We start from the raw sequence: 15,961 nt of genomic DNA, 5'->3' as shown, positions 1-15,961 counted from the left end.
GTGGAGAAAATGGGGAACTACCTCCAATCATCAACTATTCATGTATATTGTAAATATATTTTGAGCCTAGCTATGTATTTAACAACCATAATGGTAGTAGAGCATGTTAGTTGTTATGTCAATGATGGGTAATCGTGAAATTCCCTGGAGTTGCTGGAATGGATTCTGGATTTAAGTCCCAACTAAATGAGAGGTGGGACATATTGCAGCAGGCCAACAACATTAGAGTTGTCGAGTACAAGTGAAAATGACTAACCACACCAGACTAGATTTTTTTTTGTTCTTAATTTACTATATTTTGCCTGATAACTTAGGAATCTTTATTTGGACTTGTTCTAAGACTTTGTAAAAAAGAATAACATGCCAAATGTTAATGCAAAGACTGCCCTACAACATGCCGTACTTGAGAATGTGAACTACATTGTTACTGTTTGACCCCTGTTCACGTGTTTACTCTCCACTGAAGAACTTGTGCTCTTTGTGCAGCATCGTGACTATCAAAATGAAAAGGAAAATAGAATAACTTGTGGTGCTGTAGAATCCTAGGATTCTACAGCACCACAGGAGGCCATTTGGTCCACTGAGGGGTTGGATGAGATGCATTCCCTTCAAGTAGCAGTTCAAGTAGATGAACATGATCACGTCCTGGCCAAGACTAGTATATAACAAATTAATTAAATGTTTATTTAATTGATGATCAATTTATGGGTCCCTGCTTTGTACTGATACCAAGAGAAGTTCTCGAACGTCATGGAAGACGTGATGTATTAATTTTCCCTTTTTTTTGTGCTCGGTCATTTTTCTCTCTCAATTTTCTTTCACGTTCTCCCTTTTCATTTGCTCTTGCCCTCCTTTGCACTCTATTAATAATTTTAAAATCGTGGATCTTTGCACTTGTAAACCTTGTCAAGTATAAACTCCTTTGTCTATATTTATAATAGAAAGTGCCATGTTGTAATTACACACTTGTATTCTCAAACTGGGGATTGGTTGAGAATTGGATCTTCACACTGGGAAGATAAACAAGCTAACAGTACACAGTTTGCAGTACTTGGATAATACTGTAATTCAGAAAGTGAAATTATGGGGTGGGGGGGAAGTGAAATGGCACAACAATGCAAAAATAGGAGGCACTTATCAAAGTGTGTTATTTTCTCTGGGCAGTACCACAGGAAATTTAACATGCACGTAATGTTGCTAATGGTATAGCACTCATTTGATTTTCTGAAATAGCCTCCCTCCAGTATGTTTGATTCTATTCCATTAGGTTGCTGACATAATTTTCTGTAGAACCATTGCATTTTAATGTCGTCTAATTTTTTAAAAATCATCTTCTGCTATAGTAGTTATAATTTGGAGAAGGCTCATCTCATCAAAGAATTTTTATCTTTTGCTGTTGATGAGACCCTGTGCTTGCTGGAATTTGGCAAAATGAGATCAAGTATGACTGTCCATATAATTAAAGTATTAGGAATGTAACAAGTTAACGAGGTTTTTAATGTGCTTGATATGTTTCCATTCTAGACGTGCGGTAGTGATTGTTGACTTGCAAGTCGTTAGATCAGCTGATCAGGTGAATGGAAAGATTGGTAATCCAGTGCCGATCAATGAAGGCAAGTGACATCTAATCAAATTTTCCCCTATAGTTAAGTTTGTATTTTGGTGCAAATGTTTGAAAACAAAAACTTTACTAGTTTTTCCTCTCCTTTCTGGCATGGTTCTTTTGAATGCATTCTGTTATTTAATACGTGCAGCTAGCCCAGATACTTGTACTAGAAGGTCATTTGTCAAATTAACTGAAATTCTTTTTTCTTCTTTGCCTGTAAATCCACGCCCATGTGGTTCATGCAGTACTTGCTGAATGGTGATCAGGAGAGGAGCTCTGCCCTTGATTCCTTTTCTACCCTAAGGATGTTAATCCAGTTGTAATATTCTGTTGTAATGTCAGTTTGACTCAGACTGGAGATTAAACCTGGAATTTGGAGTCTTTGGTTTGGCTATGCACTTAAAGCAGTTGACATTTAGAGCAAGATATCTGATCGCTGTCATGATAAGTTTTCTGCACATTCTATTTTTCTGTGCTAATTTCCAGATGTATCTATGATTTAACATGAACTAATTGGAATCTAAGCCTGTGAAAGTGTTCTATGCTTCTGGTTCCTAATTGATTTTGATCCAAAACATTCTTTGTTTGGTTTGCACAGGTCAGACACAGCAGTCAGCTGCTGTTGCCAACCCATCAACAATCAAACCGGTGCAAAATGACCCTGCATCTGGCACTGCTTCAGGTAAGAAGCTGCGGTGTCACGTTCTTTGCATATGGTTCCTGGGTGCAGTACAACGTTTTATTTAAATGTGCTCCCCTTTGATTTTAATTATACGAATGCTGGAGCTCCTTTTAACAACACATCAGTGAACATTTTGCAGCCCTACTCTAATGAATTACCTTATTTTTGCCAAAAAAAATCAGAAGATTAAGGAATAGGAGCAAGTGAGCAACTCTTGGAGAGAGTGCATGATTAGATGTATGGCTGCATCCTGCAGTGCAGTGGAATGGAATGGTTCTAATTAGTAATCAATCATGAAGCAGGAGTATCGGAAGGAAGGTTCTTTACTGTGTGGAATGTGTATTTGGAAAAAAGCAACCATTTCCACAGAATTGAATAACTATAATTTCTCTACTTTTGGTTCTAAGAAAAATTATGGTGTTAATACATGAAATATCATATTTGTAGTTCACAGTATCCCAGCAAAAATTGAGAACAAGCTGCCAAATAAATCTGGTGGCATGAGAGGACTACCAAGCAGCATTGGAGCATCACAGACAAAGGTGGTGCCCATCGCCTGTCTGAACCCCTACCAGTCTAAGTGAGTAAACTCAGCTTGTTCAAGTTGCTTCCTTAATTGAATGATTCCGGGGTTTATACCTCATTTCTACTTATAGGTATATTTGGTAAACTATTGGATTTGATGTTCGTTTGACTTTGTGCTTGATTGTTTAAGGGTATCTCTAAGGAATCATGATGATTGATGACTACCCTCTCTCAAATGCAAATAAGTTAATAGAGGTGCACAATTAAATCCACTTTTAGTACTTCCCTGCATTAAACTTCCAATCTGTTTATCATTCTTCACATTGTTCTACTTTGAAACATCCAAGGTTTTAATTAACATTTGTTGTGAATGATGTATTATCAAACATGTTGTAATAGTTGCAAAATCTATATCAAAAGTAAAAACCTAAGATGCAAAAAGGAGGCTGTTGGGCTTATCAAGCTTAATCTTTCACAGAACCAGATATAATTTGCTCTTTCATGGATTGTGTGAAGCTTATTCTCACAAGGGATGTGAAGAACAGGTTTTTTAAAAAAAAATTAGAAAAATCAATATGTCTTGCTAATCACTAACTCCCCAAGAGTATTCTTGCAGAATTGTTGGAAATAAATATGGCATTACATTATTCAAGTTGCATTTCACAGATGACATTTCCATGATTGCAGCAGTACAGGAATACATGGCATATTTGATCACCTTTGTCTGTACTTGACCCTGTCACCTCAACTGTCTTGAGCAAATATTTATCCATTTAATCAAATTTAGCATTTGGTTTTTGCTGGAGGCCGATTTTGTGTAACTTGTTATCTTCTAGTGCCCTCTAATTATGTTATCTCCATCTCTACATTTTATAGTATTGAAGTGTTGCTCTTGATATTTGGTCACACCTGAATTATGGAGACAGGTCATGCTGGTTTCTGCTGACCTGAGTAGGCAGACATCACCCCAAGGAGCAATGATGAGAATTTACAAGTAACCACAAATCTCTCATGTTAAAGAACTAATGAAAACAATCTTCTGTTCATTCTGGCAAGCTAGTTACTGCTACTGATCTCTTTTTAAATACAAGCACCTCTACAATTAGATTTGTACTTTATTTGAAGCATTATTATATGGAGTGTAATAGAACAGTTAGATCACTAGTCTGCTGTGCACCACCAATATTTTGTACCCTAAAGGGCTTGGATCAAGTCAAACATCTTGGCAGCAGACAGCTTTGCTCAAGACAGGCCTTTTTATGCTGTTGGGAAAAGGTGATCAAGACAAACATGTCTTTTGTTATATAATGTATTATGCGAAACATGACACAATGCAACTGTCATTTATAAAGTGGTGTAGACAGCACCAAGGGAAAACTGCTAATTTAAATTTAACATCCGTATCACCAGATAATGTAATTACAACTATATCATCTTTGCTGTCATTCTGAAGGTCTGCATCATACCTCCCCACCAACAATACTCAGCATTTCCCCAGTGATGATATGTATTTGTCATTCTGTTTCCTGATTCATAAATTCTTGTCACTTTCATGAGCTGCCTCTAGTACATTGGTGTAATTTTTGAAGAGAACGTGTCTTGCAATTGAGCTATTCATGTGGTGTCACTAATTATATCCTGATAGACTCCTGTCTTGAGCCTTGTATCCATGGCCCTTTTGGGATGAGAGTTCCTGGTTTCCACAGTGCTTTGTGTGCAAAGTACTTTCTGACTTTACTGCTAAATACCTGAGCTCTAACTTTGAGCTTGTGTTCCTTTAGAGCTACAGAGTTAAACAACACAGAAACGGATCCGTCAGCCGATCAATTTATGCCAACCTTTTTTTGCTATCTACACTAATCCCATTTGCCCACACTTCCTCTTTGTTCTAGATTCCTCAGTAGAGACAATAATCTCTCTGTATCTGCCTTTTATCATCATTTTTTTAAAGCCCTCAAGTAAATTGTTCCTTGAATACAAGGGCAAACAGACCAAATGGTTCCCCTAGTTTAATCTTTTAAACTCCAGTATTTTTCAGTTGAATGTGTACAACAACTGCTCAAAGGACAATACATCTTTTGAGGTTTAATGCTCAAAACTCTGAATGTTACTCTAGATCAGGCTTATCAAAGGCTATGTACAACTAAAGGACAATTATTTCTTCAATGATGTTTGATATTTTTCAAAAAACACAAATGAAGACTTGTTACCTTCTGAATTGTATAATTGCAAACTAGCAATTCATCTAGCTGATCTGCAGGTAACTCTAACTTGAATCTTGCTTCTAGAGATTATCCAATACCCTTTGCAAGTCTGTCTCCATGGTTATCTGTTGATTTGGTTGCCAGAAAAAGAATTTGAGGAATTTTGAGCCCTGAATTAATGATTTCTGAACCTAATCTTGATATTCCTGAGTAGGTAAATTACAGCAGCACTGCACTGAAAGGTTTTATTATTTTGTTGCCATAATTGTTTTAAGGTACTCAAATAGCTCTGGGAATGTATCCTTTAGAAAGATGCGTGGTCACCATTTTTTTATTAAAAGGTGACTACACCTGCATTTACACATTCTGTGGATGATTTTATTCTTTTATAGTCATGTTTGTGATTCAGTAATATCTCTGCCATTTTATGTAACAGTATTCTCTGGTGGTTTATTCATTGTTATTTAAATCTTCCCCGCCCCCACTTTACCACTATTTGAAACTTTTTTCCATTTGTATCTTTTTATAAAAAAATTTCTTGAAACTTCCCTCCTGCTGTATGGAACTTGCTTAAAAAAACAAGGAGATTGTGTTTCTATATCTTTCACAATCCAGGAATAGTTCAATGTTTAACACCTCTTTGTATACTTTATTACTTGGCCTGAATTTCAAAACTAATTGGGAAAATTAAGATCCAATTTGCACATAGAAACACTAATGAGATAATATGTTAGAGTTCTTTTAAGGGATAAATATTGGCCAGAGCACCAAGGAGAATCCATATAATGCTCAAAGCTGTATCTTGGGAATTAGTACATCTTTGTGAGTGGGTCATCCAGAAGACTCCCACCTCTAAGCATATTGGTACAATGCTGGTTGTTGTGCTTAAATTCTGCAGAGGGACTTGAACTCACAGCTTTCTGTCTCTGATGCAAAAGTGCTGCTACTGAGCCAAAAGGTTTCATCAAAGAATTACCTGCTTCATATCAAGGTCTCAATTTTAAATAGTGCTGAATCATGGTTTTGAGTTTTTCCTGTTGCTGAGCTCACCATATTAAATTCTCTTCTATCCAATTGTGGCATTAACTTCTGTTTATGTAGCTCCTAAGGAAAAGATAAACGTTTCACAAATGTGTAATCAGACAAAAAAGTGACAAAACCGTAGAAAGAGATATTAACACATGACTAAACAGTTGGTCAAGGAGGCAAGTTTTTAACTACCAGTTTGGGGGAGAGAGAAGGTAAAATACTGAGGGGAAAGCCAAAGTTTGGGGTCTAAACAGCTGAAGGGTGGACACCAATGGTGGAGCAAATAAAATAGGAGCCAGAGTTAGAGGAATGCAGAGAAGTTGGAGGAAATGCAGGATTGGAGAAGTGGGGGTCTTGCAGGTCACCTTATAGTTAAGGTATGTTGTAGTGACAAATTAAGAGTAATGTGCTAGAAACATTGGAGCAATATTAGTGAACATTGCCTAATGATTCTTTTGATATAAGATTACAAAGAAAGCTAGCAACGTTACACTCTGCCACATTAATGATATCACTTGTACAACACAGAATGGGCCTGTTGGTCCACCACATCCATGCAGACCCTGTGCCTATCTTTTCTAATCCAGTTTTCTTCCCACCCCCGCCCCCACCCCCAATTAAGTCTGTAGTCTTCTATACCTTGGCTATTCAAGTACCTGTCTAGATGCCTTTTAAAAATTAATTGTATCTGTCTCCACCACCTCTGGCATCATGTTCTACGTATCAGCTACTCCGTGGAAAATCTTTTCCCTCTAAGTCTTCCCTCTCTAACTTAAACCTATGCCCTCTTGTTTGAAACATCCCCCACACCTTTGCAATTCTAAAGATGACTTCTTCAAAGCAGCTGAAACTGTTGCATTGATCACCTTGCCATTCTTGTATTACCCTGCAGCCGTTTGTTTCTGGATTGGTGCATGATGGTCAAAAGAAATGTGAATCAAGAAAAGAAATATACAGGAAGAGATTTAAAAACCTGAATGAGTGAACCACATACCAAAGGGAAATAGTGGCAGTTTTTCTTTCAGCAATATATTGAAGGTTGTGCAGGACTTGAGACACTTAGAAAATCAAAGAGGAATCTTGCTTTTTCTTAACAAGAAGGTTATCTTCATATTCAAGATAAAAATAGCAATTTTTTCAGATAATGTGTCCTTCATTCATAATCAATTAAGTTAGAGACCTGTTCTTTGGGTAAAATCTTCACTTGTTGTTAGAAAGTATTGTCACAAAAAAAAACAAAACCATTTCCCTCAGGAAAACTGAGCCTCATCTGGTAAAGATGAGAGATAAAAGTGCACTGCAGGGAGTTAAGGATACCTCCCACCCGTCCATGAATTTGTGGAGGTTTTTGATATTTATTCCCTAATTGGCACTACATCGTGGGCCGAAGGGCTTGTTCCTGTGCTGTACTGTTCTATGTTCTATTTATTTTCAGGATGTGCCACGCTGGCAAAGCTAGTTCATTAAAATTTTTTGATATGTATTATACAGAATATTGAATTCAACACTCTTTTATCACAAATCGTATTCTAATTACTTAACACTAGCATAACTTGTTATGATTTATGTACAACCCTTGAGTAAACAGGTCAGGGGATTTTAATGCAGATTCCAGCCCTGGGTATGCAATGGCAGAAGGACCTTAAACTTTGCTTTTCCCCTATAGAGCTTTGCAATGGCAGCACTCTGCTTCAGAGCATCCTTCAGTATATTGTTGTAGACTTTAGAGCATGCCAATTTGCAGCACTCAGTTGTGGGCAATACCAAAGTCGGTTCTTTCCAAAAAAAAATATACTTAAACGAATGGGACAAGGTGTGATTTTTTTGTTTTGTTTTGTTTTTATTCACCATACCGTGCATATCATTATATTTGACAATACTTGCATTACTGAATGTTGAAATGTTGTATCATTCCCAAGTTTCTCATCGGCAAACATTTGGAAGTTTATACACGGCCCAACCCTTGAGTACAGCACTCAGTTGCAGAATTTTGGGTATTTGGGCACACAAGATTGTTTGGGCAGCACAGGTACAGCTGGTAGAGATGCTGCCTTGTAGCTCCAGCGACCTGGCTTCAATCCTGACCTCTGCTGCCTAAATGGAGTTCGTCCATTCTCCCTGTGGTCATGTAGTTTTCCTCTGAGTGCTCCAGTTTCTTCCCCCACATCTCAATGATGTGTGGGTTAGTAGGTTAACTTGCCCCTGTAAATTATCCCTGGTGTTTAGGTGAATGGTAGAATTGGGAAGGGGGAAAATATAGTGAGAGTTGATGGAAATATGGGATTAGTGTAGGATTAATATAAATGGGTGCAGTGGTCTGAAAGATCTGTTTCTGTGCTCTGTAGCAACCACTTGCACTGAAAGACCTACAACTTTTGAGTAGCAGCAGTCAGTGTTGTCTCTATGCATCCCTGGGAACAGCCTGTAGAGCGCACAATCCTGTGTTATGCAGCTGATCAGGCTGAATCTCTTTGCAGACCTTGGTGAACGCACTGTCCAACAGAAGGTGGATGATGGTCTCATCCCTACTGCAGCCATCTCAAGGGCAGCATGTGCTGGGATTGAGACTTTGGCTTTGCATCCGTTTATCAGGGAGGACACTCCTCGCCACCAGCTTGTTTGAGAAGTCTGGCGATAAGGCATGCATTGCTGCCTCCTACAAAGTCTCAAGGGCATTCTGTGCAGAGCACTCCCTAATTTGCCCATAGCTAATTGCCTTGCTCGGCTATTTCAGAGGTCACTTGAGATTTGGCCACCATGCTATGGGTCTGGAGGCAAGTAAAGGCCAGACTGGGTAAAATAATTTCCTTCCCTAAAGGAGGTCCTGAAGGTGGGTATTTGGTCATTGCCACTGATGACTTGTTTAATTTTAAAGTTCCTACTGCATAGATTTGAGCTCCAATCTTGGCCTCTGGATTTCTAATCTCATTATTTAACTGCTGCACCGCAAGTACTTGAGAGCAACTACTTGCTTTGTCCCCAAATTGAGCAATTTGGGTAGTATTTGGTGTGATGAAAGGAGAGCGAATGAAACTATTTTATCATTGGTTACCATTGTGTACAGAGATGCAATGTCATTGACAGTAGTCAATCACTGAAGAATTTTTCACATTTCAGTGCAGTTTTGCTGAGTGCCATTATTGGATTTGACCTGGCCATGGTAACATTCAGATGAGCAAATGATTTCTCTTAAATGTGTTGCATACTTGAGCATGTGTGTCTATTGAAATTCTTCCTGAAGTAGGAAAAAATAGTGGAAGCGAAAGCATTGGCTAACCATACACTGGTTGTAATTGTAATACAACCAGCTCAGACAGTTTAAAATACAATTAGATTTGAGTCTTTGTTATTGAAACTTTGAAGAATATTTTCAGTGTGCAATGCACAAAAGGAAGAATATCTGTTTGGTTTTATTGGGGGAAAAGTCATGCTACTCTTTGTTGCATCAATTCCTTCCAGTGTTTCACAAGTAGCTAAACAGTTTAGAATGTTTCACAAATTGATTTTTGTTTGTCGTGCCAAAGTATTAACAAGATTGTTAGGTATAATCTCTACAGAGTCTATTCTGTTGAATTGGCTTAAGTTGCAAAATAACAAGGCTCTATTAAATCTTGCTTTTTTCCCCAGATGGACAATCCGAGCTCGTGTTACCAATAAAAGTCAGATTAGAACGTGGAGCAACTCTCGTGGAGAAGGGAAGCTATTTTCTATTGAGCTGCTGGATGAGAGTGTAAGAATCCTTCCCAGCATGAATGTTTCTGTTCAATCAGTTTTCTGCTTTGTTCGCTCACCAATAGGGGGTGTTTGTGCCAAACAGCTTCATCTTCAGCAGCCAACCTTGCAGTGGTCAGCAGGGGGCAATCTTCAGTTGCTGCTTGATTGGCCCTTAAGGGAGGACTTTCACAAATGGTAACCAAACTAATCCATCTTTGTTTGGTCTGTTTATACTTAGCATTCTTAGTCAACTTATTGATTGAGTTGATGGACTTGTTTTATTAAACTTTTAAAATTGTGTATTGATTTGTTTTAATTTTTTTATTAGCTATGTTAGGTTTATCATTAAAGCTTTTTGGAAGGGGTGGAATTAAATTCTATTTAAAATTACTGTTTATAATAGATTTTCAAATATTTGTACATTCAGGGACTATACAGGCCAAAAATTTCACAGCCTGGCACCAGACTGTCCAAATCTTTTTGAAGACCTGCCATGATCTGATTTTTTTTTGTGTGTGGTTGGCACAGCCTGCACTGATCCAACATTAGGTTTCAGGCCATCTTGGTTATAGCACTTAACGGAGGGGTTTAGAGCTACTCTCTAATTGATTTGACAAACCGCCTTTCAAATATCATTTTCATACTGCCATGCTAAAAATAACAGCAAAAAAAATCGAATTCTTGTTAGCTGATCCAGTGCTGTTGCCTGCCTGTTCAGTTTCTGAAGGCTGGTGCACATGCTGTATTAATGTATCCCTGCTGATTTAGAATAAAATTTTAACAGCTACAAAAGTTATCACTCGTTAGCTGCAACCATTTCATTCAAAGAGGCTTTTAACCCTTTTTGCTAATACCAGAATGGTTTTGAATAATGGCCTGTTACATCATTTTTTTAGGGAAGATATTTGTGGATTGGTTTCAGCTACTGGCAGCTTGTGGATTGAGTGAAAATGTTTTAACTGACAAGTGGCATCTGTTCAGAACGCATGGGAGAGCAGTAATGTAAATCTTTGTAAACTCTGCTTATCTCACCTGAAATCATAATGTGGAAGTAACTCGTGATATCCATTTATTATTTATCCTGATTGAATTCTTTTTAAAAAGAAGTTTTTCCTGCATGTAAAAGATTAAAACATAAATTACTTAATTAAAATATGCAGCCTATGAGGCTGGTGATGAGATTGCACAGTTGTACTCATTGCCATGGTAATGGGCTGGCACGGCTAGATATGTAGCTGTGCCTCGCTCTTCTTGAAGATCAGCAAGTGCTGCTGTTGTTGTTGCAGTCCTGGATTGGAACTTTTGGCTGGAGAAACCACAATTCAAACAACACAGCAGTCTACCTTTACATTACTTCCTTGGCAGGAGGCACTACTCAAGCTGTTGCCTGAGCACAACTTGTGTTTGATTTTCCTCCTTGCCTTCCAACTCTTTTTCACCATCCAGAGTAGTTGGAGCCCATTTGTGGCTTAGGGTACAAAATGATTGGGCTAGAATCACACCCCTATCCTGTCCACTCTGAGTGCTCTGATTCCTAATTGTTGCAGAGGAATGTTGATAGGATGCAGAGCTGGGCTGACAAGTGGCAGATGGAGTTCAATCCAGAGAAGTGTGAGGTGGTACATTTTGGAAGGACAAACTCCAAGGCGGAGTACAAGGTAAATGGCAGGATTCTGGACAGTGTAGAGGAGCAGAGGAATCTGGGGGTTCATATCCACAGATCAGTGAAAGTTGCCTCGCAGGTGGATAGGGTAGTTAAGAAAGCTTATGGGATGTTAGTTTTCATAAGTCGGGGGATCGAGTTTAAGAGCTACGAAGTGATGATGCAGCTTTACAAAACTCTGGTTAGGCCACACTTAGAGTACTGTGTCCAGTTCTGGTCACCTCATTATAGGAAGGATGTGGAGGCATTGGAAAGGGTGCAGAGGAGATTTACCAGGATGCTGCCTGGATTGGAGAGTATGGATTATGGGGAGAGATTAAAGGAGCTAGGGCTGTTCTCATTGGAGAGAAGGAGGATGAGGTGAGACGTGATAGAGGTATACAAGATATTGAGAGGAATAGATAGAGTGGACAGCCAGCACCTCTTTCCCAGGACGCCAGTGCTCAAAACAAGAGGTCATGGCTTTAAGGTATTGGGTGGGAAGTTCAAGGGTGATGTCAGAGGGAGGTTTTTCACCCAGAGAGAGGTTGGTGCGTGGAATGTGCTGCCTGGGGTGGTGGTGGAGGCTGATACATTGGACAGGTTCAAGAGATTGTTAGATAAGCATATGGAGGAATTTAAGTTAGAGGGATATGTGGGAGGAAGCGGTTAGATAGTCATAGGTGTGGGAGGAAGGGCGTCACAACATGGTGGGCCGAAGGGCCTGTATTGTGCCGTATTGTTCTATGGTTCTACGGTTTTCTGCCCTCAATCCATGCTTTCCTCAATAGCCCCTGTTCCTCTGTACGCCAAGAGGTTATAACCCCCATTAAGGGGCTGGGGTTCTTTTTATCTGGAAGTGAGAAGGCTAAAGGTATGATCTAATTCGGGAGCTTACAAGACCATAAAACATTGATAGGATAAACCTAAAGAAGATGCATTTGTTGGAGAATCTGCAGCAAGGCAAAGCTAGTGGAGCATTCTATGGAAATCCCTTTGCTCAACAGGTGGTGAGAACATGGCACTCACTAACACAGGGAGTGACTGAGGCAAACAGCACAGGCACACTTAAAGGGAAGTTGAATATACACAAGGGAGAAAAGAATAGAGGGCAGGCTTTTGGTGCTAATTAGAAAGATGGGAAAAAGCTCATGTGGAACAAAGGTACTTAGAATGAATGGCCTGTTCGTCTACAGTTTAGATGAGATGCTTCTAAGGATTTATTCATCCAGTCTTCTAATTTATTCCAAATTCTCACCTAGTTATCAGTTCACCTTTGCATCCAGAAACAACAAGTGTTAAAGGCTGAGCAAGAATGTTGCCAGACAGGAGGTTTCTTTGTTCCTTTTGTGTGTTGAGTCCTGGTGTGATATCATTAAAGCTCTGTCTGCCATAATTTGCAACTTTTTTTAATGACTTTTAAAGAGCAATGTGCACAGCAGATAGATGCTTAGTTAAGAGTGCAGATTGTAGTCTCCATTAAACAGTTGACCTTAGACCCTGAAGGAACTCGTAAGATAAATTTTATTCCCAACTCTTCCAGTAATTTTCATTAATTATTCAGTTTGTGGTCATCAGCGAGGCCAGCATTTATTGCCCATTCCTGATTGCTCTGCTCTGTGGCAAGCTGTCTTAAATTGATGCTGTCTGTGTTGGGTAGGCACCACCAGCATTTTGACCCAGTGACCATGAAGGAAGAGCAAAAGGGTAATGTGGCAGCAGCACATGGCAATGTGTGATTTGGAGGGGAATGTGGAAGCAACTGTTTCATGTGCCTGCTGGCCTAGTCTTCTGGAGGTGGTGCAGTTCAGTCAGGAAGATGTTGTTAATGGAGTCTCAGCAAGTTTTTGGAGTCCACTGCTGGTTAAAGGAGTAAATGTTTAGGGTGGAGAATGGTGTGCCAATCAAATAAATGGTTTTTCTTCTGGGTGATGTCAAGCTAGCTGAATGCTGATGGGACTGTACACATCCGGGCAAGTGGAAAACATTCCATTCTTCTCCTGGTATGCCTCGGAAAGGCTGTGGAGAGTCAGAAGGCAAGATGTTCTCTGTGGATATGCAGCCTGGCTGGATCATTTAAATTTCTAGTCAGTGGTGAGGTCCCCAGCATGTGGGATTCGGGTAAAACAAAACCATTGAATATCAAGGGAATGTTAGAACTTCTGGATTGGAATGGTCATAAGTGTGACGCAAGTGCCCAGTACAGTCAACTGCTCTATAATTTTGTCCCCATCCTGCTGCATGTGGAGGTGGCTTACTTCATTGTCTCATGAGTTGCAGTTTTAAGAGAATACTATTCATCAATGAACATTTTCACATTTAACCTTGTGATGTCCTATTGATGGGACACTATCCTGAATAACTCCTGCAACAATGTCCTGCGTTGGAGGTTAATCATCTCAAACATCACCGCCATCGTCCTCTGTGCTGGATTTGATTACCAATAGTCTAAGGTTCGTCCCATCCCCATTCCCATTGACTGCAATTTTATAGGGGTTTCTTGATGTTACTTCTGGTCAAATAGTAACTTAAAAGTCTAATTTGAATGGTTAGGTGAGAATCCTGTTATCTATTTTTGTTATTATAAGAGGTCCAAATAATTTGTGCATAATTTTGGGTCTTCCAATTGCATATTTAACAATCTGTAATAAATTATAGATGAGGCTTAGTACTTCCTGGAGCAATTTGAATGTTAATACAATCAAGGTAGAGGATTGAGAATGTAGTTATATTAGGAAAGCACCTGAGTCTTATCCTTACCACAGTACAAGATTCTGAAATGTATCAGCAGGGTTTTGATTAATGCAACAAGGTAAGAGGTTGGGAGTGAGGTTGTATACATGGAATTTGCATTCCAGAACTGGTCTGCAGGTGTTTATCCTCAACAGCAAACTCCACTTACTGTAATTACCAATTCTGGCTGCACTAGTCTCCATCTATTCTTTCTTGTGTATAAGTCAAGCCACCCCTCAGATCTCAAATGTATGTTTCACCCACTCCACACAGCAACCAGTAAAGACCAGTTGACCAGTGGGTGCTGATTGTATGACTCTGATTTTGTGTAAGGTAGGGTATATGTTCTACACACAGACCTACGTGATTGGTGTGAGTTGGATTGTGCACAGGCTGAGGGTGACTTTTTTGGTGTGGATACCTGCTCTGACTAGGTATCAGTACAAGTCATCCCTGGGTTCTGAACACCTGACTTGTGGACACTGCTACATAAGAATGAGCTCCAATAATATTAAATTAAAAGTTTGGTGCATGTACGTGTGTTTGTTTGTTCCTGCAAACGACAGAACTAGTTTCCTCCATCCCTCCACTTTTAGTAATTTTTTAAAAATTATTTAAATTTTATTCACAGTGTGGTAACAGGCCCTTCCGGCCCAACGAGTCAGTACTACCCATTTTAAACCCAAATTAACCTTACCCGTACGTCTTTGGAATGTGGGAGGAAACCCACGCAGACATGGGAGAACGTACAAACTCCTTACAGACAACGACAGGAATCGAACCCCGATCGCTGGCGCTGTAATAGCGTCGCGCTAACCGCTACGCTACCGTGTTCTTTCTTATCAGTCTTGTGTGCTTTTGATGCCATTCATTACAATACTGTACGGTCACCATGTCAATCAGTTTTGTGTATTTTCTGACTTGTGGACGAAATTGGCTCATGGACGTCTATAAAATAAAACCCGTTCATTGCCTAGGAACAGCCTGTATTTGGGGCAATATACTGCTAATAATTTGGGTATTGAAAAATTATGTGGATGGTTGAGATGGTTGGTTTTAATTGTTTTTCATATATCTAGTAGTATGTTCTAAATTCTCATCATTGTTGATGAGTTCCTCCTAAATACTTTAATTTGATCTGTAAGTGGCTAATTTGTATTTGTGCCTCCTCATCTGGCAGTCACCAGCTTTTCTAAGCCTCAGATGTGCAGATTTTTCTTTTGCTTTATCCAGGACAGCTGATGTAATGCAAGTTGCAAGTCAATACAGAAAATAAATCTAGTACATTTACAGTGCACTCTTCCCAAATCTAAGTAGGCCTGAAGCATTCTTAACATTAATGTGCTAAATGTGTTCACAGTCAATTTAACACCTCTCCCGTGACAAACCTTGATGTATTGCATCTTATTCTTACTGTTCTGAGTTCAGCATTTAAGCATTTTGATATGGTTATCAAATGGATTATAATTTTGAAGAGTAGATTGTATGCTCTTCATAGAACCCCCCCCCCCCCCCCCCCCTATTTTCAGAAGGTTTATCAGCCTGAAACGTTAGTTCTATTTCTCTGCACAGATGCTGCCGACTTGCTGAATGTTTCTGGCATTCTGTTTTTACTTTTTTTTAAGAATTTGCTTTAAACTGATCTTTTTTTCACTCATTGCTTTTTTTGTAATATGTTGCTTTAACTGCTGCTCTAACTTTATATCCATATAGCTTCATATCCATATGATAGAACCTACAGATTGCAGCATTAGCAATGTTAAAATGTTTGTTTTTTTTGTATAACTTAATATTCTTGCCTTCTGCTGATGCAGCTTTTAACTTGT

At 39.1% G+C, this 15,961-nt stretch overlaps 1 protein-coding gene across 1 annotated transcript in view; it reads left to right on the top strand.

Moving 5' to 3' along the window:
* Positions 1 to 15,961, top strand: part of rpa1 (replication protein A1) — a 57,445-nt gene that overhangs the window by 19,306 nt on the left and 22,178 nt on the right. Inside the window, exons 5-8 of the mRNA XM_052035547.1 lie at positions 1,525 to 1,613; positions 2,205 to 2,288; positions 2,736 to 2,868; positions 9,674 to 9,776. Of these exons, the coding sequence (XP_051891507.1) occupies positions 1,525 to 1,613; positions 2,205 to 2,288; positions 2,736 to 2,868; positions 9,674 to 9,776 (409 nt within the window). The remainder of the gene's footprint in view (positions 1 to 1,524; positions 1,614 to 2,204; positions 2,289 to 2,735; positions 2,869 to 9,673; positions 9,777 to 15,961) is intronic.

This window comes from Pristis pectinata, chromosome 21 (genome assembly GCF_009764475.1).
Source record: "Pristis pectinata isolate sPriPec2 chromosome 21, sPriPec2.1.pri, whole genome shotgun sequence".
Taxonomy (NCBI): domain Eukaryota; kingdom Metazoa; phylum Chordata; class Chondrichthyes; order Rhinopristiformes; family Pristidae; genus Pristis; species Pristis pectinata.
The sequence above is the reverse complement of the archived record's forward strand: the minus strand, read 5'-3'. Positions and strand labels throughout refer to the sequence as shown.